At 39.2% G+C, this 26,365-nt stretch overlaps 1 protein-coding gene across 12 annotated transcripts in view; it reads left to right on the top strand.

The window, feature by feature from the left end:
• Positions 1-26,365, top strand: part of HUWE1 (HECT, UBA and WWE domain containing E3 ubiquitin protein ligase 1) — a 168,964-nt gene that overhangs the window by 104,976 nt on the left and 37,623 nt on the right. For all 12 annotated transcript variants that reach the window (XM_081793318.1, XM_081793327.1, XM_081793329.1 and 9 more), the window contains 15 exons: positions 7,749-7,940; positions 10,079-10,295; positions 10,701-10,823; positions 11,995-12,232; positions 12,622-12,852; positions 14,131-14,253; positions 14,752-14,847; positions 15,440-15,709; positions 17,920-18,072; positions 19,635-19,762; positions 19,991-20,072; positions 20,734-20,910; positions 21,373-21,532; positions 21,821-22,179; positions 25,037-25,232. In XM_081793318.1, coding sequence (XP_081649444.1) covers positions 7,749-7,940; positions 10,079-10,295; positions 10,701-10,823; positions 11,995-12,232; positions 12,622-12,852; positions 14,131-14,253; positions 14,752-14,847; positions 15,440-15,709; positions 17,920-18,072; positions 19,635-19,762; positions 19,991-20,072; positions 20,734-20,910; positions 21,373-21,532; positions 21,821-22,179; positions 25,037-25,232 — 2,745 coding nt within the window. The remainder of the gene's footprint in view (positions 1-7,748; positions 7,941-10,078; positions 10,296-10,700; positions 10,824-11,994; positions 12,233-12,621; positions 12,853-14,130; positions 14,254-14,751; positions 14,848-15,439; positions 15,710-17,919; positions 18,073-19,634; positions 19,763-19,990; positions 20,073-20,733; positions 20,911-21,372; positions 21,533-21,820; positions 22,180-25,036; positions 25,233-26,365) is intronic.

Raw genomic sequence — 26,365 nt, 5'->3', positions numbered from 1 at the left:
TTTCTTTTCTGTTCCGTTGATCTATGTGTCTGGTTTTTTTGTTTTTTGTTTTTTTTTTTTTTTGCCAGTACCATACAGTTTTCGATAACTGCAGCTTTATATTATAACTTGAAGTCTGAAAATGTGATGCCTCCAGCTTTTTCTTTTTCAAGGTTTCTTTGGCTATTGGGGGTCTTTTGTGTTTCCATACAAATTTTAGGATTGTTTGTTATGGTTCTGTAAAAATTCCTGCTGGTATTTTGATAGGATTGCATTAAGTATGTAGGTTGCTTTGGGAAGTATAGACATTTTAACAATATTTGTTCTTCCATTCCATGAGCACGGAATGTCTTTCCATTTCTTTGTGTTCTCTTCAATTTCTTTCATCAGTGTTTTAGAGTACCGCTGTGGTTCAGTTTATTCCTAGGGTATGTTATTTTTGGTGCATTTGTGAATGGGATTGTTCTTAATTTCTTTTTCTCTTCATTATTGGTGTATAGAAATGCACCAGATTTCTGTACGTTGATTTTGTGTCCTGTGACTTTACTGAATATGTATATCCGTTCTAGCGTTTTTTAGTGGAGTCTTTAGGGTTTTCTATATATAGTATTATGTCATCTAGAAATAGGGAAAATTTCACTTCTCCCTTACTTTTGGATGTCTTTTATTTCTTTTTCTTGTCTGATTCCTGTGGCTAGGACTTCAAGTGATGTGATGAATAAAAGCGGTAAGAGTGGGCATCCTTGTCTTATTCTTGATCTTAAAAGAAAAGCTCTCAGTTTTCCCCATTCAGGATGATGTGAGCTTTGTTTTTAATATGTGTCCTTTATTATGTTTAGGTATATTCCCTCTAAACCTACTTTGTTGGTTTTTTTTTTTTTTTATCATGAATAGATACTGTTCTTTGTCGTACTTTTTCTGCATCTTCTTGAAATTATCTTATGGTTCTTATCCTTTCTCTTATTGATGTGATGTATCACACTGATCGATTTGCAAATATTGAACCACCCTTACAACCCGGGAGTAAATCCTACTTGATCATGGTGAATGATGTTTTTTTAATATACTGTTGAATTCAGTTTGCTAGGAGTTTATTGCATCTGTGTTCATCAGGGATAGTGACCTGTAGTTCTCTCGTTCAATGGTGTCTTTATCTGGTATTGGTATCAGGGTAATGCTGGCCTCATAAAAAGAATTTAGAAGTTTTCTTTCCTTTTATATTTTTTGGAATAGTTTGAGATGAATAGGAATTAAGTCTTCTTTGATTTAATGTTTGGTAGAATTCGCCTGTGAAGCCATCCAGTCCTGGACTTCTGTTTGCTGGGAGTTTATTGATTACTGACTCTGTTTCTTTGCTGGTTATCAGTCTGTTCAAATTTTCTATTTCCTCCTGTTTCAGTTTTGGTAGTTTATATGTTTCTAAGTATTTGTCCGTTTCCTCTGGGTTGTCCAGTTTGTTAGCATATGGTTTTTCATAACATTCTCATGATTTTTTGTATTTCTGTGGTGTGGTGGTTATTTCTCCTCTCTCATTGGTGATTTTATTTTTGTCCTTTCTCTTTACTGAGGATTAAAGAACCAGCTGCAGTTATCATTCATCTGTTCTGTTGTGTTTTTTTTTAGTTCTAGATCATTTCTACTCTAATCTTTATTATTTCCTTCCTTCTGCTGGCTTTAGGTTTTGGTTGTTTTTCCAGCTCTTTTTGGTGTAGGTTGTTTGAGATTTCTTGCTTGTTGAGGTAGGCCTATATTGCTAAATATTTCCCTCTTATAACTGTCTTTGCTGCATCCCAGAGATTTTGGACCATTGTGTTTTTCATTTGTTTCCATGTACTTTTCAAATTTCTTCTTTGATTTCATGGTTGGCCCATTTGTTGTTTAGTAGCATGTTGTTTAACCTCCATGTATTTGTGGTCTTTCCAGATTTTTAAAAAATGTTTACTTGTTTTGAGACAGCACATGCAAGCGAGGGAGGGATAGACGGAACCCCAAGCAGGCTCTGTGCTGTCAGCACAGATGTGGGGGCTCCATCTCACAAACCCTGAGATCATGACCTGAGCTGAAATCAAGAGTTGGATGGACACTTAAACCAACTGACCCACTCAGACGCCCCTCAGATTTTTTCTTGTGGTTGACTTCTGTTGTCATAGCATTGTGGTCAGAAAAGATGCATGGTATGACTTCAATCTTCTTGAATTTGTTGAAGCTAGTTTTCTGGACTAATGTGTGATCTGTTCTGTAGACTGTTCCATGTATAATTGAAAAGAATGTGTATGTGTTATTTTGCTATTTTGTCTCAAGATGGAATGTTTTGAATATATCTGTTAAATCCATGTGGTCCAGTGTGTCATTCAAAGTCATTGTTACCTTCTTGATTCCCTGTTTAGATGATCAGTCCATTAATGTAAGTGGGTGTGTTAAAGTCTCCTACTATTATTGTATTACTATCAATTAGTTCCTTTACGTTTGTTATCAACTGTATTGTGTATTTGGGTGCTCCTTTGTGGGTGCATATTCACAATTGTTAGGGTTTTTTGTTGGATTGTCCCCTTTATTATTATATAGTGTGTCCTCCTTTGTCTAACAGTCTTTGTTTTAAAGCCTATTTTGTCCAGTATAAGTGTTGCTATTCTGACTTTCTTTTGACAACCATTTGCATGATAGATGATTCTCCAGCCCCTTGCATTCCACTTGCAGGTGTCTTTAGGTCTAACATGAGTCTCTTTTAGGCAGGATGGGTCTTGCTTTTTTATCCATATTGTCACTGTGTGTCTTTTGATTGCAGTGTTTAGTCCATTTACATTCAAAGTAATTATTGATAGATCGATAAGTAATGCCATTTTGTTACTTGTTTTGTGGTTGTTTCTGAAATTTTCTGATCCTTTCTTGTCTTTCATGGTTTGCTATTTTCTTTAGTGATCTATTTGGATTTCTTTCCCTTTATTCTTTGAATATTTTTAGTGGTTTTTGATAGATGGTTACCATGATGTTCGTATATAATTTCTTTTGCATATAGCAGTCTATATTAGTTGGTTGTGGTTTAAGTTTGAACCCATTCTTCTCTCCCCATGTTTTAGGTATTTGTTGTTACATCTTATATCCTTTTTTGTGAGTTCCTTGATATTGTCACTTTTTTTAATTAAAAATTTTTTAATGTTTGTTTTTTGAGAGAGAGACAGAGCGAGCAGGGGAGGGGCAGAGAGAGAGGGAGACACAGAATCTGATGCAGGCTCCAGGCTCTGAGCTCTCATTGCAAAGCCTAATGCAGGGCTTGAACTCACAAACCACAAGATCATGACCTGAGCCAAAGTCAGACACTTAACTGACTGAGCCACCCAGGCACCCCGATATTGTCACTTTTGATCTCTCCTTTCTACTCAGAGTCCTCTTTACTATTTCTTACAGGGCTGCTTTAGTGATTATGAACTCCTTTAGTTTTTGTCTGGGAAACTCTTTATCTCTACTTCTGTTCTGAATGATAACCTTGCTGGATAAACTATTCCTGGCCACACATTTTTTTTCCCATTCAACACTTTGAATATTTCATGCCATGCCCTTCTGGCTTGCCAAGTTTCTGCTGAAAAATCTGCTTGCCTTCTGGGTTTTCCCTCATAGGTTACCAACTTTTTTTGTCTTGCTGCTTTTTGAGTCTTCTCTTTATCACTATATTTTGCACATTTACTTCTTTTTTTCTTCCTGCTTTTCAGTTTTTTTCTTTATCATTGTATTTTGCAAAATTAATTACAGTCTCTTTGTGTTCATCTGCTTTTGTTGATTCTGTTGGGGGTTGTCTGCCTCATGAATCTGCATATCTGTTTCCTTCCCCAGATTAGGGAAGTTTCCAGCTATTATTTCTTCAAATAAATTTTCTACCCCCCTTTCTCTCTCTTCTGGGTCTCCTTGTAGTAATGAATGCTATGTTTTGTGGACTCAGTGAGTTCGATGGGTCTATTTTCATGTGCATATTTCTTTTCTCCCTTTTGTTCAGCTTGATTACTTTCCATTACTCTTGTCTTCTAGGTCACTAATTCATTTCTCTGCTTCTTTCAGCCTGCTATTATTCCATCAAGTGTGAGTTTCATTTCACTTATTGAGCCCTTTATCTCTGCTATGTTATTCCTTATCTCTGCATTAAGGGTCTCACTTAGGTCTTCCATTGTTTCCTCAAATCCGGTGGGTGTCCCTATGATCATTGCCTTAAATTCTCTATCAGGCATGTTACTTACATCGGTTTCACTTAGATTTCTGGCTACGACCTTTTCCTGTTCTTTCATTTGGGATAAATTTCTCTTTTTTTTGTCCGCCTCTCTATGTCTGTTTATGTGTTAAGAATTTCAGCTATGTCTTTTGCTCTTAAATGTAGTGACCTTATAAAGAAGAGGTCCTATAATGCCATGTAGTGTCCCTTGTTCACCAGAACCTGGTATTTCAGGAGAGTATCCTGTATATGATACTTATGTCTTGCTGTTTTGTCTGAGTCACTTTTTCTTTCACTGTAGTCATCTGTACTGACTCTGTCTTTTGTGGGCTTTACTTGCTCTCTGTGGCATTAGTGGGACCCAGGCAAGTCAACTCCGAGGGGGCACACCCACTGGTTAACTTGAGAGCTTGGGTGGCAGTGTTAGGAAGATAGGAGTTGGACGCTAGTGCTATGCCAGATTCTCCAAAACACTGTAGCAGCTGGGGGCACAGTGCACAACTATGCACCAGGTGGCTGGGCAGGACATGTGTAGCTTTAACAGAATTTGCCCTGTGGGTGAGTCCTCAAGAGACCTCACGGCCATGGCTCACTGCTTGCAGGTTAGGTAGTGTCTCTGTAGCCTTGCCTCCTACAAGGAAGCTGTGTTAATGCTCTGTGTTAATGCTGCAGGGCAAGGGGAGAAAAATGGCAACTGCCAGCTCCCTCCTTTTCAGAGAAATCCCCCAACAAGCTCTAAAATCAGCTTGAAGAGATCTGTCTCCCTTTTGCCCCAGTATTGTGTAAACTGACGTTTTTATGTTGCTTCTCTGTGTAGGCTGCTGTCTCTTTAAGGGCAGCAACCAAGTGATAGCTGGCCCAGTATGAGTCAACTTTTAAAGCTCAACCCCAAGTCCCAATGGTTTTACAGACTCATAGAATTCAGCCCCTCTGGTGTTGGTTTTTTGTTTTGTTGTTGTTTTTGAGAGAGAGAGAGAGAGAGCGCGCGCGCGAGCGAGAGAGAGCATGTGCTAGCTGGGAGAGGGGAAGAGGGAAAGAGAGTCTTAAGCAGGCTCTTGCCCAGCGAGGAGCCCGATGCAGGGCTCAATTCTATGAGCCTGGGATCATGACCTGAGCTGAAATCAAGAGTTGAACACTCAGCTGACTGAGCCACATTAGGTGCCCACAGCCCCTCTGGTTTTTAAAGCCAAACGTTATGGGAATGAATCTCCTCTTGTGAGTTTCCTGGTGCGAGTGCCTGTTTCCCTACCGTCTCTGCACCCTACTCCCTCCCTTCTGTGGGCAGCCTCCCTCGGCCTTTCTGACCTTCCTAACCTTTCAGATGCAGCTGCTTCTCTATATTTAGTTGTGGAGTTTGTTCTGCTGGTCTTCGAATTGCTCTTCAGTTTATTGACTTGGATATGGATGATATCTAGTTGTAAACGTGGGAGTAGATGATTTCAGGGCCGTCCTACTCTGCCATCTTTTAGGCTCCTTTGTACAGTGGTATTTTTATTTAAGTAATCTCTACATCCAGTGTGGGGCTTGAACTCACAACCCTGAGATCAAGAGTTGCATGCTCTTCCAACCAAGCCAGCCAACCAAGCACCCCTGTACAATGGTATTTTAGAGAATAGCTTTTATGTTATATCACGATGAAAGTTCCAAATTGCAATAAGCATAAATTAATACACAATTTTCAGACTCTAATGCAACAAACCTAAAATTAATAAAAGCAACTTTTGGGTCACCTGGATGGCTCAGTTGGTTAAGCATCCAGTTTCAGCTTGGGTCGTGATCTCTCTGTTTGTGGGTTCCAGCCCCATGTTGGGCTCCGTACTGATAGCTCAGAGCCTGGATCCTGCTTCAGATTCTGTCTCTCCCTCTCTCTGCCCCTCCCCCACTTGTACTCTGTCTCTCAAAGATCAAGAAACCTTAAAATTTTTTTTTTTTTAATTTTTTTTTTTTTTTAACATTTATTTATTTTTGAGACAGAGAGAGACAGAGCATGAACAGGGGAGGGGCAGAGAGAGAGGGAAACACAGAATCGGAAGCAGGCTCCAGGCTCTGAGCCATCAGCCCAGAGCCCGATGCGGGGCTGGAACTCACGGACCGTGAGATCGTGACCTGAGCTGAAGTCGGAGGCTTAACCGACTGAGCCACCCAGGCGCCCCAAAATTTTTTAATTAAAAAAAGTAAAGGCAACTTTCTGGAAAGTTTTTTTAATTTTTTTAATGTTTATTTACTTTTGAGATAGAGACAGAGTGTGAGTTTGTGGAACTGGAACTCACGGACTGCGAGATTATGACCTGAGCTGAAGTCGGACGCTTAACCGACTGAGCCACTCAGGTGCCCCTGGAAACTTTTTTTCCCTATATTCTGCAACAGGGAAGAAATTAATTTGATAGACTATTAAGAAAACAGTGAAGACAATTCCATATATAAAAACCCATAAGATATGCTTACACATCGTACTGAGTTTAAACATAGGGAAAATGCTTAAGGAATAAAGGCATAACTTAACCAAATAAGGAGTTACACGATAGCTAGTTATTATGGGGGAGGGGAGAGCACTAATAAAACAAACACAAACCTTTGGCCCATTTAAATTTGGAGAGGGACGCCTGGGTGGCTCAGTAGGTGAAGCATCCAACTCTTGATTTTGGCTCAGGTCATGATCTCACAGTTAGATTGAGCCCCGCTTTGGGCTCCATGTTGAAAATGCTTAGGATAATCTCACTCTCTTTCTACCCCTCTCCCCTACTCGCTGACTCTCTAAAATAAAAAAATAATAAAGTATTAATAAATTCGGAGAAAGAGGACCAAACCAAAAATTAGTACCTCGAATTTAGCCAAATACACCAAATTTTGACTCAAAGAAACTATAAAATAATTTACTAGGAAGGATATATGAACAAAATTAGACTCTGTCAAAGAATTGCTTCACCTAACAATCTGGATATATTTTTTTTCTAACAATTTCTTTTACACATTTAACAAAGATGACTCCCATTTCCACAGGTTTTCTTAGAACATTACAAAAAAAACTTGGTGATGTGTTTTATTAACGTTTGTCTAAAGCTGATTATTAGATCTAAGAGCACACATATCCCCACCAAAAAAGAAAAAGATACATCTCACATTCATATGCAAAAATCTTATATGCTAGAAAATGTATTTCTCCAGTGGTAATTTATGATATTTAATTTGAGTTTATTAGCAAGCCATGAAATTCTAACAGGGTATTCACCTTGACAGCATTGGTTGGGGCGGGGAGGGTGCACCGCTCATATTGTAGTCTGTGTGAATGGTGCCCCTGTGTCATGCAGTACCTAGTCTTAGAAGGTAGTCCTGTTTTAAGACAGTTCATATGCTCTCACTGGAAAATGTCAGTATTAGCTACTTAGAAGGGCTTCAAGGAGAGGGGCATGTTAGTACAGTTTTGTTTTTCTTTTTCTATTTCAGATTTAGGAAGTTATGGAAACTTAAAGTGTAACAAGCTCCATGGGTAGCTATTTCTTGTGACTTCAGAACAAGGAACCAGGTAAGTGACAACTCAACATGGTCTTACTGCTTCCCTCTGTGTCTACAGATGGGGAACAGGATGGAACAGCTCCAAGTATGGATGCTTCTACCCAGGGCTTATTAGAAGGCATTGGGCTTGATGGTGATGCATTGGCTCCCATGGAGACAGATGAACCTACTGCTTCAGATTCTAAGGGCAAATCTAAAATCACACCTGCTATGGCTGCCAGAATCAAGCAAATCAAGCCTTTATTGTCAGGTGAGTGATTTTTTTCTTTCTACTCCCTTTTCTGGGTTTCAGAGCTTTAACCAATTCTCAGACAAATTCAGTTGATATGGCTGCGTTGTTTCCTTTAAGGAACTTTTCAACTTTGGTGACTTACTTTCAGGTGTACTTAATACAATGTCTGCTATGTGATAGGCTTTGTACTAAGTGTTAGGGATACAGGCATAAGAGACTCGTTCTTGAAAGCTATGTCTACCCCTCCTTGTCTTTAATTCCTTCCTACCTACTCATTCTTCAACTACTGCAAATGGCTTCTCCTCCTACCATTCCACTGAAATGTCTCATTAGTAACCTATTGCTAAGTACATTGGATACTCTTCAGCTCCTTTCTCACTTTTTTGCAGGATGATAGTTGGCCCACCACCTCTAAATACAATTTTCTTGGCTTCTGTGGTATGAAACTGTCCTGTTTTCCTGTTACTTGTGTGGCTACTCCACCCAGTCTCCTTTTCCTTTCTCTGTCCCTTAAACATAGCTGGCAAGTGACATGGTTGATTCATGTTTTAATAATGTAAATTTGGCAGCTCTGTGGAGACCACATTAACATGATGCAAGACTGCATTAAAGATGTGCACGAATCTTTGTCTTCTTTTGCCCTTAATGTCAGTGTTTAAGGAACCTATTTTGTATGTTCCTCAATATTTACCTCTTTCCGACACCTTAATGTAGAGGAAAGTGAAGACATAACTCCTGGGAATCTGGAGCTGTGCCCCAAAACAAGCAGAAAATGGACTTTGGTTATTCTGTTTATTATTTTTAACTCCCTTGAATTTTACATTCTGTTCTAATTTGTTTACTTCTACTCATTTTAATTTGAAAATCTACCACCACCAACCCCATATTGAAGGTAAATTGACCAAGAAGGTGCTCATGGTTTACCTCTACTTTCTTTGCTAGACCTTTTGGACAACTCTGACCTTAGAAAAATCTGGGGTTTATTTGTGGGCCCGGCCCATGCTTTTAATGTCTATTTATCTGTGGCTACTGGCCTTTTATCTTCTTTTCTTATCCTTGCTAACAACCTTTGAGCCACTTTGCTGTTTGTTCACCTGAAGGTGAAACAAAGTGCAGTCTTAGGTTTGGATGCATTGGTTTTTCAGAGTCTGGGCATACCCAGCATCCAGCCAAGCAGTGCAAGTATCTGTACCGCCTAATATTAGGAAATCCTAATTCGGATGGATTAAGAAGAAGAAAGGCATATTCCTTTTTTCTTAGGCTGTTTAACTCAGCTTACTAAGTTTTGGGTATGATATGTACTGCCAGCTCTAGTAGAGCCTATTTTTCACGGTGCATTGTTGTACACAAGAGATTTTACTTTGACTCAGATCTAACCTTTCTTAACTCTGGATCATGATGAAATGTTTGTTTTAGAAATTCTATAGCAGTATTTTCATTTATGATTTTGAGTAATATTGTAGAACAAAAATACAGAGAAATGGTTTAAGAAGAGCAAAGAAACACCCAAATAGAATATGTTTGGCCATGTTTCCTTTCCCTTTTTCTATTTTCAAACATGAGTTTGGATTCTACTCTTTGGTTCAACAATGTATACCAAAAAGCATCCTACAAGGATGAAAATTTGAAATACTTACAATCTACCTAACACCTTAAGAAAGGCATTTATAAAATTGTTAAGCTTTTCATAGCAGTCTTTTTTCCTTTGGGGATCATACATTTAATGTTGTGATCAGACAATATATAGTATATCTGATGTTCTTTCCTGGTCCAAATTGTTAACGGTTTTGCTATGTTTAAAGTTCTGTAGGCATTTTAAGTGATTCCATAACCCAGTAGATGTATTCATTTACTTAACTGGTTCATATTGCTGTGTTGCTTTTTCTACAAAGGCGATTTCCATTAATACCTACTTTAACAATGTGTTTATCTTGTCTTTCACATATGTAATGAGTGCCAACATACTTCTCTGTTGCCTTCAAAAGAGGCATTTATTCTCTGGAACTTCCTTTTTGGATTGTCAGATGTAGAAACAAATCCAGGTGTTTGTGTGGGAGGAAGTGGTCAATCATAAAAATATATTCGTCAGTAATGTTAGTTATAATGAAACCATTCTGAGAGTACTCTCATGCCTTATTTTGACTTTTGGGTTCCAGCTTCCTCCAGATTAGGCCGAGCACTTGCTGAACTATTTGGACTCCTTGTTAAACTTTGCGTGGGGTCTCCTGTCCGCCAGAGAAGGAGCCATCATGCTGCCAGCACCACCACAGCACCGACACCTGCTGCTCGATCCACAGCTTCAGCCCTCACTAAGCTCCTCACAAAGGGCTTATCTTGGCAACCTCCACCATATACACCTACTCCCCGCTTCAGGTGAGATTCTGCTTGAGATACAGAATCAAATTCATTGCTTTTCTACTTAAATGGAGAGTGAACCACTGAACTAGAGGACTTGAAAGGTCCCCTGTTAACTATAGATGCATTGCCTACATGCAGTTTAATGTACTGTCTTGGTTTTTCTTAGTCTAGAATATAGAGATTTTTCAAGTATTTATAATCAAACTATATTTCAGTAACCTTGTATTTTTTCCTAGGTGTAAAAATCATCACCTTTTTTGCTTTAGAAATTTTAACCAGACTAGCCACCCACCTGAATTCCAGTCAGTCTCTCAGTCACTTCAGTACAATGTTAAATTTTACTCTAGGCCTCTACATGAATTTTCCTACTGCTTCTGTGACTGCTTCAGAGAAGTCTAAAAATTTTTTCCCCTCTTTCAGGCTGACATTCTTCATCTGTTCCGTTGGTTTTACATCTCCAATGCTGTTTGATGAGAGGAAATATCCTTACCACCTCATGCTGCAGAAATTTCTCTGCTCTGGAGGCCACAATGCTCTTTTTGAGTAAGAATCTAGTTGTTTCACAGAGAAGCATTTTTTGGAGTTTGGTCTTTCTGTGTGCCTTGGCACACAACTTTCTACATCACCTGTCCTGTGACAGTGAGATACATAGAGACAGCCATTAGTTACACCCTTTTACATTCTGGGAACTAGACATATTTGTCTGTCTTCTTGGAGGTTGGGATTCACCCTGTCTTAGAAGTGTTCATAAGGGTCTCTGCTTTTTCTCATTTGGTTTTTAGTGCTTGGTACATATTTTTCTAATAGACTTGTCTTTTTCAACGTTTTTTTTTTTTTTTTTTTTTTTTTTATTTTTTGGGACAGAGAGAGACAGAGCATGAACGGGGGAGGGGCAGAGAGAGAGGGAGACACAGAATCCGAAACAGGCTCCAGGCTCCGAGCCATCAGCCCAGAGCCCGACGCGGGGCTCGAACTCACGGACCGCGAGATCGTGACCTGGCTGAAGTCGGACGCTTAACCGACTACGCCACCCAGGCGCCCCTAGACTTGTCTTTTTCTATTGTTTCTCTGACTGATAATTTTTGTCCTTCTCTTAGTCTGAAGATTCTAAGCTGAATTTCACTTTTTTATCGAAGTATAGTTGACATATAGTTTTCTGTTTGTTTCAGGTGTACAACATTATGATTTGACGGTTTTGTGCATTATGCAGTTTTCATCCCCATAAGTGTAGTTACCATCTGTCACCATAAAAAGTTATTATAATGTTATTAGCTTCATTCCCTATGCCGCAGTTTTCATTTCTGTGAAGTGCTTGTGTTTTATAACTAAATTTGTACTTCTTAATCCCCTTCACCTATTTTACCCATTCCCCTACTCCCTTCCCTTCTGGTAACCACTTTTGTTTTTTTGTTTGTTCAGTTTGGCTTTGAAAACTAAAGCTAAAAGTGGTAATCATTTTGCAGTCAGTATGTGTATCAAATCATCACACTGTATACCTTAAACTTACATATGTTATATGTCAGTAATACCTCAATAAATCTGGAGTAAACCCTCCTCCCCAAAAAGATAAAGCTAATAAATATTGGATAGATTAGCAGCTGTAGCTCTAAGAGGACGTGTAGTGCCAGTGTAGATACTGGGAACCTTCTGAATGCCCCCCCCCCATCTACAATACTAATATTCTCTGTATATACTTTTTCTTTTTTGAATTTAGAACTTTCAATTGGGCTCTGTCCATGGGAGGCAAAGTTCCTGTTGCTGAGGGATTAGAACATTCAGATTTACCTGATGGCACAGGAGAATTCCTAGATGCCTGGCTAATGCTAGTGGAGAAGATGGTGAATCCCACCACGGTGCTTGAATCTCCACATTCACTGCCTGCCAAATTGCCTGGAGGCGTCCAGAACTTTCCACAATTCAGTGCCCTCCGCTTCCTTGTGGTAACTCAGAAAGTGAGTATTGAGCATTCTGAAACCAAGACAAATTTCTCATGCTGATTAGGTAGCCCTCCTTCTTTTTGGTCCTTAATGAAATAACTCGATTGTTGGAGAACCATTGGATCCTACTCCCAGATAAGGGCTGCCTTACAGAAGAGGGGGATAGAGACCATTGGAGAATATGCTGTGGTGTAAATATTTGAACTGTAAACTTGAGATTGGTTCTTTAGATTGGGTTCAATGCTCCTTCTGTGTGCTTCTTCATGCCCCCTCAGTACTGACCAAGGATTTTGTTGTTGGCACTGACCTTTTGTGGAAAGACTTTCCTGTAAGTCTTTGACTTACTCCTCCAGTAGCTTTGAATTGAGATAGAATGATCACGCAGCTTTTCAAATGACTTCTAGGCAGCCTTTACTTGCATCAAGAACCTTTGGAACCGGAAACCCCTGAAGGTATATGGTGGGCGAATGGCTGAGTCCATGCTGGCCATCCTATGCCACATTCTCCGAGGAGAACCTGTGATTCGAGAGAGACTAAGCAAAGAGAAGGAGGGGTCTCGAGGAGAAGAGGACACAGGGCAAGAAGAAGGTGGCTCTCGCCGGGAACCTCAAGTCAACCAGCAGCAACTGCAACAGGTAGGGTCCTAGCTTCCCACTCCAGGGCCTAGGCTTTGCACCTGATAGAGTATACTGCTTGTCGGTTTTCTAAGTTTACATGCCACTGAGTGCCTGGTCCTCTTAGCTAGGAGATACATTTAAATTTGTTCCCTCTTAGCATTTCTTTTTTCTCCTGAGAAAGCTGGAGTGTAATTTTCATGCTCCTAACAGGTAAAAGATTTGTGTCCTCCCAAGCATGTTGTTAAGTATTAAAACTTTTTTACAGTATTCTCAATAGGCTGTGGCTGCCATGTTCTTTGGACACAAACTGTTCTCAGCTACTTTCTCATTAATCTGTAGAGGGAAAGGGTAAGGGGTATCGTGACCCAAATTTATTCTCCAACAGAGCTCTCTGAAACCTTATCTACAAAACTTTTGTTTGTTGTCTTTAAGTAAATATATAAACCACATTTTGAAAATTGGAGGCTAGAAGCAGACTGAGGAGGCTCTACAATCCTGACAATTCAGTATCACAGAGAATTTAGCATATTCCTCTGGAAATTTCTGTGTGTATGTGTGCTCTCTTTATGTCTAGAGTCCTTTTTAAGTACAAATATGTCTTTTAAATATACATATAACTATTAAATGCTCACTTTAAGAAAATTTGGAAATATAACTATTTTTAAAGGCATTCATAATGTCAACAGAAAAGATGGTTTTTCATCACTTGATTTTATGTCTAATTAACATCATACAGTATGTAGAATTGTACTGCTGTCATTAAGAAAATGGGTGATTTTTTTAGCTTCCTGTCATTCTTTTATTACTGGATGTTAATTCTCTTATTTGATGTTGTAAATCAGTGGTGTATAGTTTCTTTTTGTACATATCTTTCTGTACATCTCATGATTATTTCCTAGTAATAAAATGTCTGGGTCAATTTCTCAGGCTCTTGTTCTGTTGCCAGTTTGTTTTCCAGAAGAGTGGGGATCCATTTTTGCTTCTGTGTATGAATCTCAATCTGTGAATTAGAGTGATCCTGTTCATGATGATAAACATCTAGCCCCGTTTTCTTAGAGGATAGAATTGAGAATCACCTTGACTCCCTGCCCCAATGTGTAGCTCTGATGTTTGAATGCTGTGGAAGCACCAAATGGAAAGGATTGTTTATTTACTTAACTGCCTTAGCTTATTACTGTTCTCAGTTCATACGAAGTTAGAAAACCTTGTTTTCATCTTGGAAGGGTTTCTACCTTTTAAAAATGTATTTGAATTTCTCTTTTATTGTGGTTCTGAGATCCTGCATTCTTTTTGTAGCTCATGGACATGGGCTTCACAAGGGAACATGCCATGGAGGCCCTCTTGAACACCAGCACCATGGAGCAGGCCACAGAGTACCTTCTAACCCACCCTCCCCCAATCATGGGCGGAGTTGTTCGAGTAAGTTGGCTTAGCAGTTGTAATTTTCTAGGGCATTGGTTTGGCTGCTGCTGTGTTTTTTCTTCTGTTGTGTTTCCATCATTGGTCTTCCCTTCTATAAACTACTTTTCATTTTCAGACTTCTGCATGCCAGTATTTTTGTTTTGTGATAACACTGTTTAGAATGTAATAAGCAGAAGCTTCCTATCTCCCAGCCATGCAAATTACTGGACTTTTTTTGCAGAAGAACTCTTAAAGTATCCACAGTCAGGAAGCAATAGAAGAAATGCTTTTCTGAAATGCATACTAGATAGTCACATTGAAGTCCCCTTCTTATGCTTAATTTCATTGTGATTTCCCCTCTTTGTTTTTGTAGCAACCAGGTAAGCCTAGGATTTGAATTTAGAGAGCAGCATTCAGGGTACCTTCTCTTTTTCTCTAAAGCTTGAGCACAGGATGTCTGATTTCTTGTGAGTTGTTATGTGTTTTGTTGCTGGATTTTCTGTTGCTTCTCTGTAGGATCTGAGTATGTCGGAAGAGGACCAGATGATGAGAGCAATTGCCATGTCTCTGGGACAGGATATCCCAATGGATCAAAGAGCGGAATCACCTGAGGTAACTAGGACATAGGACATCCAAAAGGGTCTGACAACATTAATCTTGACTGTTTTTATGAACATTCTACTACTACTGCAATGTAGTTGGTGGAATTAATGTCTAAAGAAAAGACACAAGAGTATTCATTCATCCCAACCTTGCCATCACTGATCTACATTGTACTGACCTGAAGCTAAGTGAGGCAGATGAAATGTTAACCTTTACTGTCAAATAAGAGACCCAAAATATACCTGGTAATTAGGCCAGTCTTGGCTTGTCTGTTCATAAATAACAATTGCTTCAGTTTACTTAGACTGGCAGAGAATGCAGGACCATTTCTCCAGGTGATTTTCTTGGGAGGGTGTGATACAGGATGCTGCAAATAAATTTGCAATGCTTTGGAAGTTAGAAGTGTCTTTCTCTGCTTTTCCTGTCTTGCCTTAGCCTTTGTGGCTGCCCTCATGAACAATTGCCACCCCTAAGAACATATCCCCTGCTTGAGGAGAAAGGTAGTGGGTATTCAGTATGGTAAGGCCAGTACATTTTTAGAGTATTCTCTGTCTGTCTTCGCCTCTCCCATATGTTATCATGCTTCCTTCCCCGCCTCCAGGAAGTTGCTTGTCGGAAGGAGGAGGAGGAACGGAAAGCTCGGGAAAAGCAGGAGGAGGAAGAAGCTAAATGTCTAGAGAAGTTCCAGGATGCTGATCCATTGGAACAAGATGAGCTCCACACTTTCACAGATACCATGTTGCCAGGCTGCTTTCACCTTCTTGATGAGCTGCCGGACACAGTATACCGGGTGTGTGATCTGATCATGACCGCAATCAAACGTAATGGAGCTGACTATCGAGACATGATTCTGAAGCAAGTAGTCAATCAGGTGAGCTCTCCAGGAGCCAGAAGAAAGGAGTGTGTGAAGTGGTTTTTCTGCCATCCATCAAAATCTGATTTATTATTATTTTTTTAAATAAAACTGTTGTCTTGGGGCTTGGAGGGTTTTTGGGTTTTTTTTGCATTTTGCCTGATATGGATATATTCTCTTTGAATTCTTTAGATCTGGTAATCTTGCTCTTTCTTGAGTGTTCCCTGCAAAAAGTGAATAAACTACTTAACAAAAAAAAAATACCTTTTAAAGGAAAAAACAAAGCTTTCTTTTTCTAGGCATCTCCTCTGAAATTCATCTAAAATGTCCCAAATGTGTCTCACTCTTGAGCCAAGTTAGTCCCCTTGGACTAACCGTGAATAAATGTTTTATTTTTCCCTCTCCTATGCAACCACTTTGACAAGTCCCCATCCTAATTAATAGTTGTGACCTGATATTTGTCTTCTTTTAAAGTGTTTTTCTTTATTATGAAATTAATGTGTACTAGTTACATGAAAAGGATAAGAAATAACCCTGAATCCCCACACAAAGAGATAGTTAATATTTTAGTCCTATTTACCTTTTTTTTTTTTTTTTTTTTTACTGTTCATGTTTTTAAATCATTGGGATCTTCTTTTGTATATTTTTTTTAAGTCAAGAGAGCAGAGGAAGAAACCAAAAAGTGATGTATGTGGGACGCCTGGGTGGCTCAGTCAGTTAGGCATCTGACTTCAGCTCAGGTCATGATCTCATGGTGTGTGGGTTCAAGCCCCGTGTCGGGCTCTGTGCTGACAGCTCAGAGCCTGTAGCCTGCTTCAGATTCTGTGTCTCCCTCTCTCTCTCTGTCCCTCCCCGCCTCATGTTCTGTCTCTGTCTCTGAAAAATGAATAAACCTTAAAAAAAATTTTTTTAAGTGATATATGTAAACATAATAACTTTAGTGTATGGAGATAGCACAAAAGTAAAAGGAAAACTGGGTAAACCTTTTTTCCCAAGATAGGATCTAGGTTTAGTTATCTTTTATATTAAGAGCTTATAGAAATGATTTTAAGAAAACTAAAACCTAGAAAACAGCAATTATGTCAAATTTATAAGAAATTGAACATGCAGACTAAAGACCAACATTTCTAACATTCTGGTTTATTTTTGTTTTTAATGGTAATTCTGGGGCAATTATAGTAAAAGATTGTTGATGGAAATGTAAGTTGGAGAACCTTTGGGGTTGACTTACATGCACTAGAAATTAAAAATGTTTTTAATTTTTTTTGTTTATTTATTTTTGAGAGAGAGACTATGCCTGAGTGGGGAAGGACAGAGAGGGAGGGAGACACAGAATCCAAAGCAGGCTCCAGGCTCCACGCTCCACGCTCCACGCTCCACGCTCCACGCTCCACACTGTCAATGCAAAGCCCAACACGGGACTCGAACTCAGTGAACCATGAGATCATGACCTGAGCTGAAGTCAGATGCTTAACCAACTGAGTCACCCAGGCACCCCTAGATTTTTTTTTAATGTTTTTTTTTTATTTTCTTTTTTTAACGTTTATTTATTTTTGAGACAGAGAGACAGAGCATGAACGGGGAAGGGTCAGAGAGAGGGAGACACAGAATCTGAAACAGGCTCCAGGCTCTGAGCTGTCAGCACAGAGCCTGACGCGGGGCTCGAACTCATGGGCCACGAGATCATGACCTGAGCCGAAGTCGGCCGCTTAACCGACTGAGCCACCCAGGCGCCCCTTTTTTTTTTTTTTTTTTAATTTTTTTTAATGTTTATTTTTGAGAGAGACAGAGTGCAAGCGGGGAAGGGGCAGAGAGAGAGAGGGAGACAAAGAATCTGAAACAGGCTCCAGGCTCTGAGATATTCACACAGAGCCTGACGCAGGGCTCTAACTCGGGGACCATGAGATCATGACTTGAGCCAAAGTTGGACACTTAACTTAGTGAGCCACCCAGGCACCCAGAAAATTTTTAAATATTCATTTCCTTTAAGTTAAAATTGAGGCTTCTTGTAATCTAGCCTAAGAAACTCCTCTTTTTAGAGGCATTCCTTTCGTAGCATGCATCATTTGATACACTAAATCCCTTTAGTTAACGTTTTATTATTCACTCATCCTTGTTCAGCAAATGTGTTGGGAGTGGAGGGAGTGTTTTACAAGGTTAAGGATGTTTTGACAAACCTTATACTCTATCTACAGTTACCTGACTTGGCCACTTCTCTGCTTTTCTAGGTGTGGGAAGCTGCTGATGTGTTGATCAAAGCTGCTCTTCCCCTGACAACGAGTGACACAAAAACTGTGTCAGAGTGGATCAGTCAGATGGCCACCCTGCCCCAAGCCTCCAATTTAGCTACTAGAATCTTGCTTTTAACACTGCTTTTTGAGGTAAGATTTAGATCTTTTGGTTCCTGTAATTCATCATTAAAGAACTATAAAACACCTACCATTTGAGACCTTCAAGAAGGTAGAATTATAAGACATGATCTCTTCATTTCATGAGCCCACAGTGTCCGATAGGCTATAAGACATATAATTAAGTACAGTATGCAGTGTTTTGTACCACATGAATAGTATAAAGAATTTTCTCTGAGTTCAGGAGGAGGGCAAATGTATCACTTCTGGCTAATGAGGGAAGAGCTTCTCAGAACAAGTGTTAATTAATTGAATCATGTCTTAGAGGATTTGGGGGGTGGTAGTTAAAAGGTTTTTAGAATGACTATCCCAGTACAGTTGTGGGATAATTTGGCCTTTCTGAGGAAACCTAACTGGTAGACAAAAGGTGGGGTCAGATGTGGGGTCAGATCCAGAAATTGGATGATGGGCATCAGATAGAATCTGATTCTTCCTTCATACTTGGTCAATCAACAGATTATTTTAAGCAAGAGAATGGCCAGGACATGTTCTTGTTTCATCCTACATAGGAATTAGGAGGCAACTGACCTTGCACAAGTGACTCTTCATTTGTAGGTCAGGCTTAACAGTAAAACCTGAACTTAATGGAGTAAACCCTTTACAAGAACTCAGGAGATTAAGTCCAGTATATGTGTCAAATTGTGTGTTTACAGTCTTGGGGTTTTTCTTTTTTGATGGAAGTGGTAATTCTTATTATAGCACTTGTGAATAAATAACTTTTGGGAAGGATTGCAAAGTACTGAATGCAGGGTCCCCAATAACATTATAATACAGACGTAAATCACTCATGAATCTCGCCCCCCCCTTTTAAAAATCACAAGTAACAGTCTTTAATTTTTTTCTAGCCCTTTTTTATGCATTTAAAATAATTAGGATCAGACCATTTTAAAAAAGAAAATTTTGTATTTTGTTCTCTCAGTATTATGAATATTTTCCCATGTCATGTATACATTCCATCTTTTGGATGTTCCCTAGTTTAAGTAATTGCCTATTGGACATTTAAATTACTTCCAGTGCAGCCCCTATAAAGGAACTACTTTATAGTGTAGCACCTGTAGGGGAACTGCTAACTAACTGTTGCTATGTTTAATTATTCCATCTTCCTGGAAAGAATATAAAGGTTCTCTGTAAATCAGAAGCTTTTCAACTTCAACATAATTAAGATTATATTTCCTAGATGGTAATCCTTAATGATAATGATATTAATGATCCTAATAACAGCTTCTGTATAAATACATATTAATGTGCCAGGAAATGCATTGGGCATTAGAGTGAATGAGTATACATACACACACTTCATTTAATCCCCACAATTAACATTCGAAGTAGAAATTATTACTTCCTATGACCCCTGAGGGTCTAAACACTGAAGGCCTAGAGAATTTAAGTAACTCAGATCGCACAGCTAATAGGTGGTAGAGGTGGAATTTTAATTCAGCAGTTCTCTTAGTGTTCAGCTTTGTGTTTTCCCATACTGTGCCAATCCTTAATGGTGAATAGAAGTTGTATTTATTTATTTTTCTTTGGCCAATTAGGAGTTGAAGCTACCTTGTGCCTGGGTCGTTGAATCTAGTGGCATCCTTAATGTCCTAATCAAACTCTTGGAAGTGGTTCAACCCTGCCTACAGGCCGCCAAGGAGCAAAAAGAGGTCCAGACCCCGAAGTGAGTGATCTTGTATCTCACCTGGTTTCATTTCTGTTCCCTCTCAGACTTGGGCCCTATAGCTCAGGCCCTAAATCAAGCACTTTTCTAGAGCATGTATGGGGCAAATCTTGTGTACCTTTTTGTGGTTTGAAAATAGATGAGGTGCCTAATAAAATCACAATAAGTTTTCCCATATTGTACAGGTTTTCTGGCTTGCCCAAAGTAAATCATTTCTTTCTTTTTTAGGTGGATCACCCCCGTGTTGCTCCTGATAGATTTCTATGAGAAGACAGCCATCTCTTCAAAAAGGAGAGCCCAAATGACTAAGGTATATAATACATAGTTGACAAAACTGCTTAGCCTCTTGAGGTGAGAATAGACCAGAAGAGAATATGGCAGAGTAGTAAAGAATGAATGGAAACCTGCCTGATCAAGACCTAAATCTCTTGAGGGATCTCAATAGCTATATTTTTCTTCTGAATTGCGAGTTAGAATTATTTTTTTATGGAGCTTCTGGGTGAAGGACCCTAGAACTTACCTGGAAGAAAATGTTAAAGGAGTGTGCTATCTCCAGAGGAGAGAGGGGCTTCTATATGAAGGACTGAGTGTGCAGCAATTCCTACAGAAGCCAAGTGCTCTTTATACAAAAATTATATAGGCCACATTATCTCAGTGCCTTCTCAGAAACAGAAATTTGGTTCCTGCACATTTGAAATAATGTTTCCCATTTGTGGAAAACAGTTGGAAACAAAAGAAAAGCAGAGGATTGCAGGACAAGGGTGTAGAGGTCTTTATGCTTATGGAAGGGATCAGGAATGTGAGAATTAATGTATACAAAAAACTTCTCTTGGTTCTCAAAATTTTACTAAATGTTCACAGTATTCTTTCTTTTTCTTGGTTAGCTTTAGTAGTGAACAGATGAAGTTACTGTTTCTTCTAACAACCAAACTTGTAGGAAATACAAAGAAATTTTTTGTTTTTGTATTCAGTACCTACAGTCCAACAACAACAACTGGCGCTGGTTTGATGACCGCTCTGGGCGTTGGTGTAGTTACAGTGCAAGCAACAACAGCACTATTGATTCTGCCTGGAAATCTGGAGAGACGAGTGTGCGTTTCACTGCAGGCCGAAGAAGATACACTGTCCAGTTCACTACAATGGTGCAGGTACGTGCTCACTCGGTGCTGTAAACTTCTTTGAAAAGAGGGGAAGATGCTGAGTATGCCTTTTGGTTTGCTTCTTCCTGAACCAGACGTCCTGACATGTGTTATAAGAAGCGCTGTTACCACTACTAAATTCGGTATAGTTGACAGAGAATGGAGTCTTCCTAAAGTCATTAGTTAGACCATGAGTCTGTTGTTTATGGCAATATGATACTCTTCCAACCAGAAATGATTTTAAGTGTTAGGGATGGTATCTACTCTATTGGAAAGTTTCCAGTTTGTTATAGGGCCTTGTGTATGCTGCTTTACTTTTGGGGACCTTCAGGCTTTCTCTCTGTAGGTGATAAGGATGGAAAAAGTTGCCAGGGTTCCTTCCTATTGCAGCATTTTACCTGGGAGTTCCAGCCCCTCTTATCGTTTCCTTTTTTTTTTGTAGAGCTGTCTTTTGTCTTCTTGAATTTCTAGGTTAATGAGGAAACAGGGAATCGGCGCCCTGTGATGCTGACTCTCCTGAGGGCACCACGGCTGAATAAAAACTCAAAAAATAGCAATGGACAGGAACTAGAGAAGACACTGGAAGAAAGCAAAGAAATGGATATCAAACGTAAAGAAAATAAACCCAGTGGTATGGAACTTCAGTTTTGAATCTTTCAAGGAGTGTTACGTAAAGCTTCATGTGCCTTTATGGCTTAAGTTTTGGCCAATTTTATCATGAGTGATTTCTTACCCATCATATTGCTTGGTGACTTAAAGATACACAGTCCCTTTTATATGTCCTTTTATCTGGTCCTAGAATTGGTGTTTGGTATATTTTGTAATAGAAACAAACCCAAGTGCTTGACCTAGCTATGAGGGAGAGATATGGAAGGAAATGTCAAATTAAACTTCTGAACTCTTACTTTCTCATTTGTAGATACTCCTTTGGCCCTAGAGAGTACAAATACTGAAAAGGAGATGAGCCTGGAAGAAACAAAAATTGGGGAGATCCTGATCCAGGGCCTGACAGAGGATATGGTGACTGTTTTAATCCGGGCCTGTGTGAGCATGCTAGGAGTCCCTGTAGACCCAGACACTTTGCATGCCACCCTTCGTCTCTGCCTGAGGCTCACCCGAGACCACAAATACGCCATGATGTTTGCAGAGCTAAAGAGTACCCGCATGATCTTGAATTTGACCCAGAGTTCAGGCTTCAATGGGTTTACCCCCCTGGTCACCCTTCTTTTAAGACACATCATTGAGGATCCCTGCACCCTCCGTCATACCATGGAAAAGGTGAGTCTTTTTGATGTCAGAAGCTGGTTTAGCTTTATATCATACCTTTGTTCTCCTTGATCTCAGATACACTTCTTGTTTTTCATAGGGTATATAACTAGATACATAGACTATATGTTTTGTCCAGCAAACTTTCCCAGCTGTGTGCTCAAGTGCTTGCTTACATATGAAAGATTGTCCCATTGAATGATTTTTTTTTTAACTAGAAAATAACATTTTCTGTCCTTACACTTACTATAGTAATAAATCTTACCTATAAAGTCCTCTTTGGCAGTATAGGTTTTTTGAACCAAAAACTGTTAATGAGGAACTGGGATACCTTTCACCAAGTACATGTCTTAAAGTTGATTCCCTTATAGTATTTCTCATGTATTCACCCGTGAGCACATTTTCCAAACATTGTATTTTGGAGTTGTAAAAGTAGTAAAGTTTTGGGAATATTATAACATGCCAGACACTTTAATAAGCATTTGCAGATACCCGTTGTGCAGATTGGAAAATTAAGACATTTGTATGTTTATTTTAGGAAACATAAAGCAGTGTAAAAATGACAAAGTAATTAGAAAAGAGAAAAATGTTTATGGGGCACATGGGTGGCTCAGGTCATGATCTCGCAGTTCGTAAGTTCCAGCCTGCATCAGGCTGCCTGCTGTCAGCACAGAGCCTGCTTCACATCCTCTGTCCCCTTTTCTCTCTTCCCCTTCCCCACTCACGCACATTCTCTCTCAAAAATAAATTTTAAAAAACATGTAAAAAAATTTTGTAACATCAACATAAGACCTCAAAGGGGAGGAGTGGGGAGGACAAATGTCTTATTTCCTCCTATTAATTCTTTGTCAACAGTCATCATGTGAATGTTATTGGACTTCCATTTTCCTCTCTTGGGACACCGTTTCCCACATTTATAGTTAGTGTTGCAATTTGCATTTTTGTGCATGGTTTTGTCACATTTAAGATTTGTTTTTCTCAGAGATTCCTAGAAATTGGATGAAAACATATGAGTATTTTTTAACTTGCTTGCCAAAAAGGTGGAACCACTTTATACTTCTGTGTGTATGAGTATACATTTCTCATTCATTCACCCAGCCTATTTGATTTCATCTGACATGAGCAAAATCAAAAGAAGGAGCACTATTAAAAACAGCGTATATACTGATCCAGGGCAAGAGACAGCCCAACAGGGAAGAAACAGCTACATACAGATAGAATTCTGACTTAAAAACAAAATACTTAAAATGTTTAACGTTTATACAACTTAAAAAATGCTAGGAAGGGGCTCGCATCTGACTCTTGATTTCCGTTCAGGTCATGATCTTACGGTTTGTGATTTAAAGCCCTGCATTGGGCTCTGTGCTGACAGTGTGGAGCCTGCTTGGGGTTCTCTCTTTTTCCCTCTCTTTGCCCCTCCCCTGCTCAGTCTCTCTCTCTCTCAAAATAAATAAAACTTAAATTTTTTTTAAATGCTAAGGGGGCGCCTACGTGGCTAAGTCGGTTAAGCGTCTAACTCTTGATTTCAGCACAGGTCATGATCTCATCGTTTGTGGGTTTAGGCGCCACGTCAGGCTCTGTGCTAGCAGTTGTGGAGCCTGCTTGGGATTCTGTCTGTCTCTCTCTCTCTGCCCCTCCCCTGCTCACTCGGTCTCGCAATAAATTAATAAACATTTAAAAAAATTTTAATGCCTGGAAAATACAGGTTCTTGTTGGAGAAGAGCTTTCTAAGCTTAATTGTATTTAGGATTATGAGGAGCAAAGGAAGATCAGTGGCAGTTTTAATGTATCAAGTTGGCAAAATGTAAATGCTTGATAATATCCATTGCAGGTATGGGTGTGGACAACCAGGCATACTCTTACTTTTGGTAGGAGTGGAAATTGGTGCAGCCACATTGGAGGGCAATTTGTTACTGTCAGTTTGAGATATTCTTTGACCTAGAATTTCTATGACTAGGAATTTATTTGATAATTAAAGTCAAGTATGCCAAGGTACATATACAAGAATGTTCACCATAGAAGAAACTGGAGACCTAATGTCCAGCAGAGGACTGGATAACTAAATTACAGCACATTCTTTATAGTGAAATTAGAGTTTTCAGTATTTAAAAAATGAGAGGTTAGGATTATAGCTTTACAGGCAAGATATTGGGGTTAATATGTTCAACTAAAGAGATGACTGATTTGGTAAGGAAAGCATTAAGATTCCAAAAGATGTTTGTGAACATAGTTCACAAAGGAATGATAATGGAAAATACGGTAGTTATTTTCTTTATTACCTTCTTGTATTTTCTATTGATTAATGAGTCCTTTTGTGAAGACCAAAAGCATAATGTCTAAGCCCTATAGTTTCAGAGCAAGCCATCTGTAAATAGTTCAGTATTTCCTGTGTCTGTCTAAGACTGATGATTGACTTTGAGGCATAAAGAAACGTTTAATTTTGTTCTTAAACACCGAGTGGATATTGGTATTGCATATTTTTAGAGATTGAACCATTCTGGTTTAAAATTGGGACAGCACTTGGGAAGGCTAGGAGCTGGCACTTACATGTGAGGGCTATAATTTAGATGATCAGTGGTCTAGATACATTTCCCAATTTCTATAAAGATAACATGCCATCTGTTATAATAATTGATAGTTTTGGGATGTGCTGAATCCTGTAACTTTTTATAAGCCACATATTTTGAATCAGGAAGGAATGGGACTTAAAAGACCCAAGTACATCTTTTCCCAAAAATCTAAAACTATCATCCAGTGTCTTGAGGCAGAGTTTGGATAGTATTTTAATCTTTGGTAACTCTTCCTTGAATGCAATTGGAGTTTTAGAAAGTGGTCATTAATCCACATTGCTTCTTCCTTTCTTTACTAGGTGGTTCGCTCAGCAGCCACGAGTGGAGCTGGTAGCACTACCTCTGGTGTTGTATCTGGCAGCCTTGGTTCTCGGGAGATCAATTATATCCTTCGTGTCCTGGGGCCAGCCGCATGCCGCAATCCAGACATTTTCACTGAAGTAGCCAACTGCTGTATCCGCATTGCCCTTCCAGCCCCTCGAGGCTCAGGAACTGGTGAGTTTCCCCTTCTCCTGGCCTTTGAAACATTGAAGTCTATGGCCTAGTATAACCCCAGAGATAACTTGGAAAGCTTCCTTAAGCAAGTGTTGGGGCATGTGGGCCAGTTCAGAGGTACTTCAATATTTCTTGTGTCTATCTATTTTACTTGCCCTGTGGTAATCCCTGCCAGAGATACCAAGGACTCATTTGGTCTAGTCCTTGCCCTCAAAGAATTTGTCTTAGTGTGACAACAGAATGTGAATGGTTTACAGATAAAGTGGTAATTGAGGGACAAGTGGACATGTGACTCACATGGTACAGTAGGAAGTACACTGTATCATCAGTGTGTTCTTGCCCAAAATGTTTGGCCCATATTTAATTATGAGGAAGCAATTAAATGCAAATTTTGAGACATTCTATAAGACAGCTCACCTGCACTCTACAAAAATATTAATGTCATAAAGGGAAAAAAATGGAAGGTTCTCCTAGATGATGAAACTAGAAAGAACTACCAACCATGATGGGACTCTGGACCCAGGTAAAGAGATTTGGAGAAATTTGAATACTGTGTATTAGATGATTATATCTGTGTTAAATGTCTTGGGTGTTAATGGTGGTATTATGGTTATGTAGAAAAATATCTTTGATCTTAGGATCTAGATGAAAAGCATATGGGTGTCTTACTAACCTTTCAACTTTTCTGTAGGGTTGTGGAGGGAGAGTTGTGTTTTGTTTTGTTTTTTAATGTTGGGAAGGGAGCTAATTATTTTTGGAAGCCCCAGATATGTGCCTGACCTCCTGTGCTGGGCATGTCTCCTGTATGATCTCATTTAATCCTCAAATTTTAGGAATGAAAAAAGAATAATTTTAGGAGTGAGAAAATTAAGGTTTGTTGAAGTAATCTGGCCAATGATCCTGTAACAGAACTGGATTTCAAAACCAAGTCTCCCCCAACTGCAAAGCCTATACTCTTTTTACTATTTGGTACTGCTGTAATAAATTCTGTGGGATTTAGGGAAAGTGAAAGCTAGATTTCCTAGTAGGCTACTTGAACGTTTGGAAATGGCCTTTTGTCCCAAGCATGTGTGTTTATACAAACCCCCTTCTGAGTCTTTATTAGTAATCAAATATAGGTACTGGTTCACTGT

This window comes from Panthera onca, chromosome X, assembly GCF_046562875.1.
Source record: "Panthera onca isolate mPanOnc1 chromosome X, mPanOnc1 haplotype 2, whole genome shotgun sequence".
Lineage (NCBI taxonomy): Eukaryota > Metazoa > Chordata > Mammalia > Carnivora > Felidae > Panthera > Panthera onca.
This window is presented reverse-complemented; position numbering and strand designations above follow the sequence as displayed.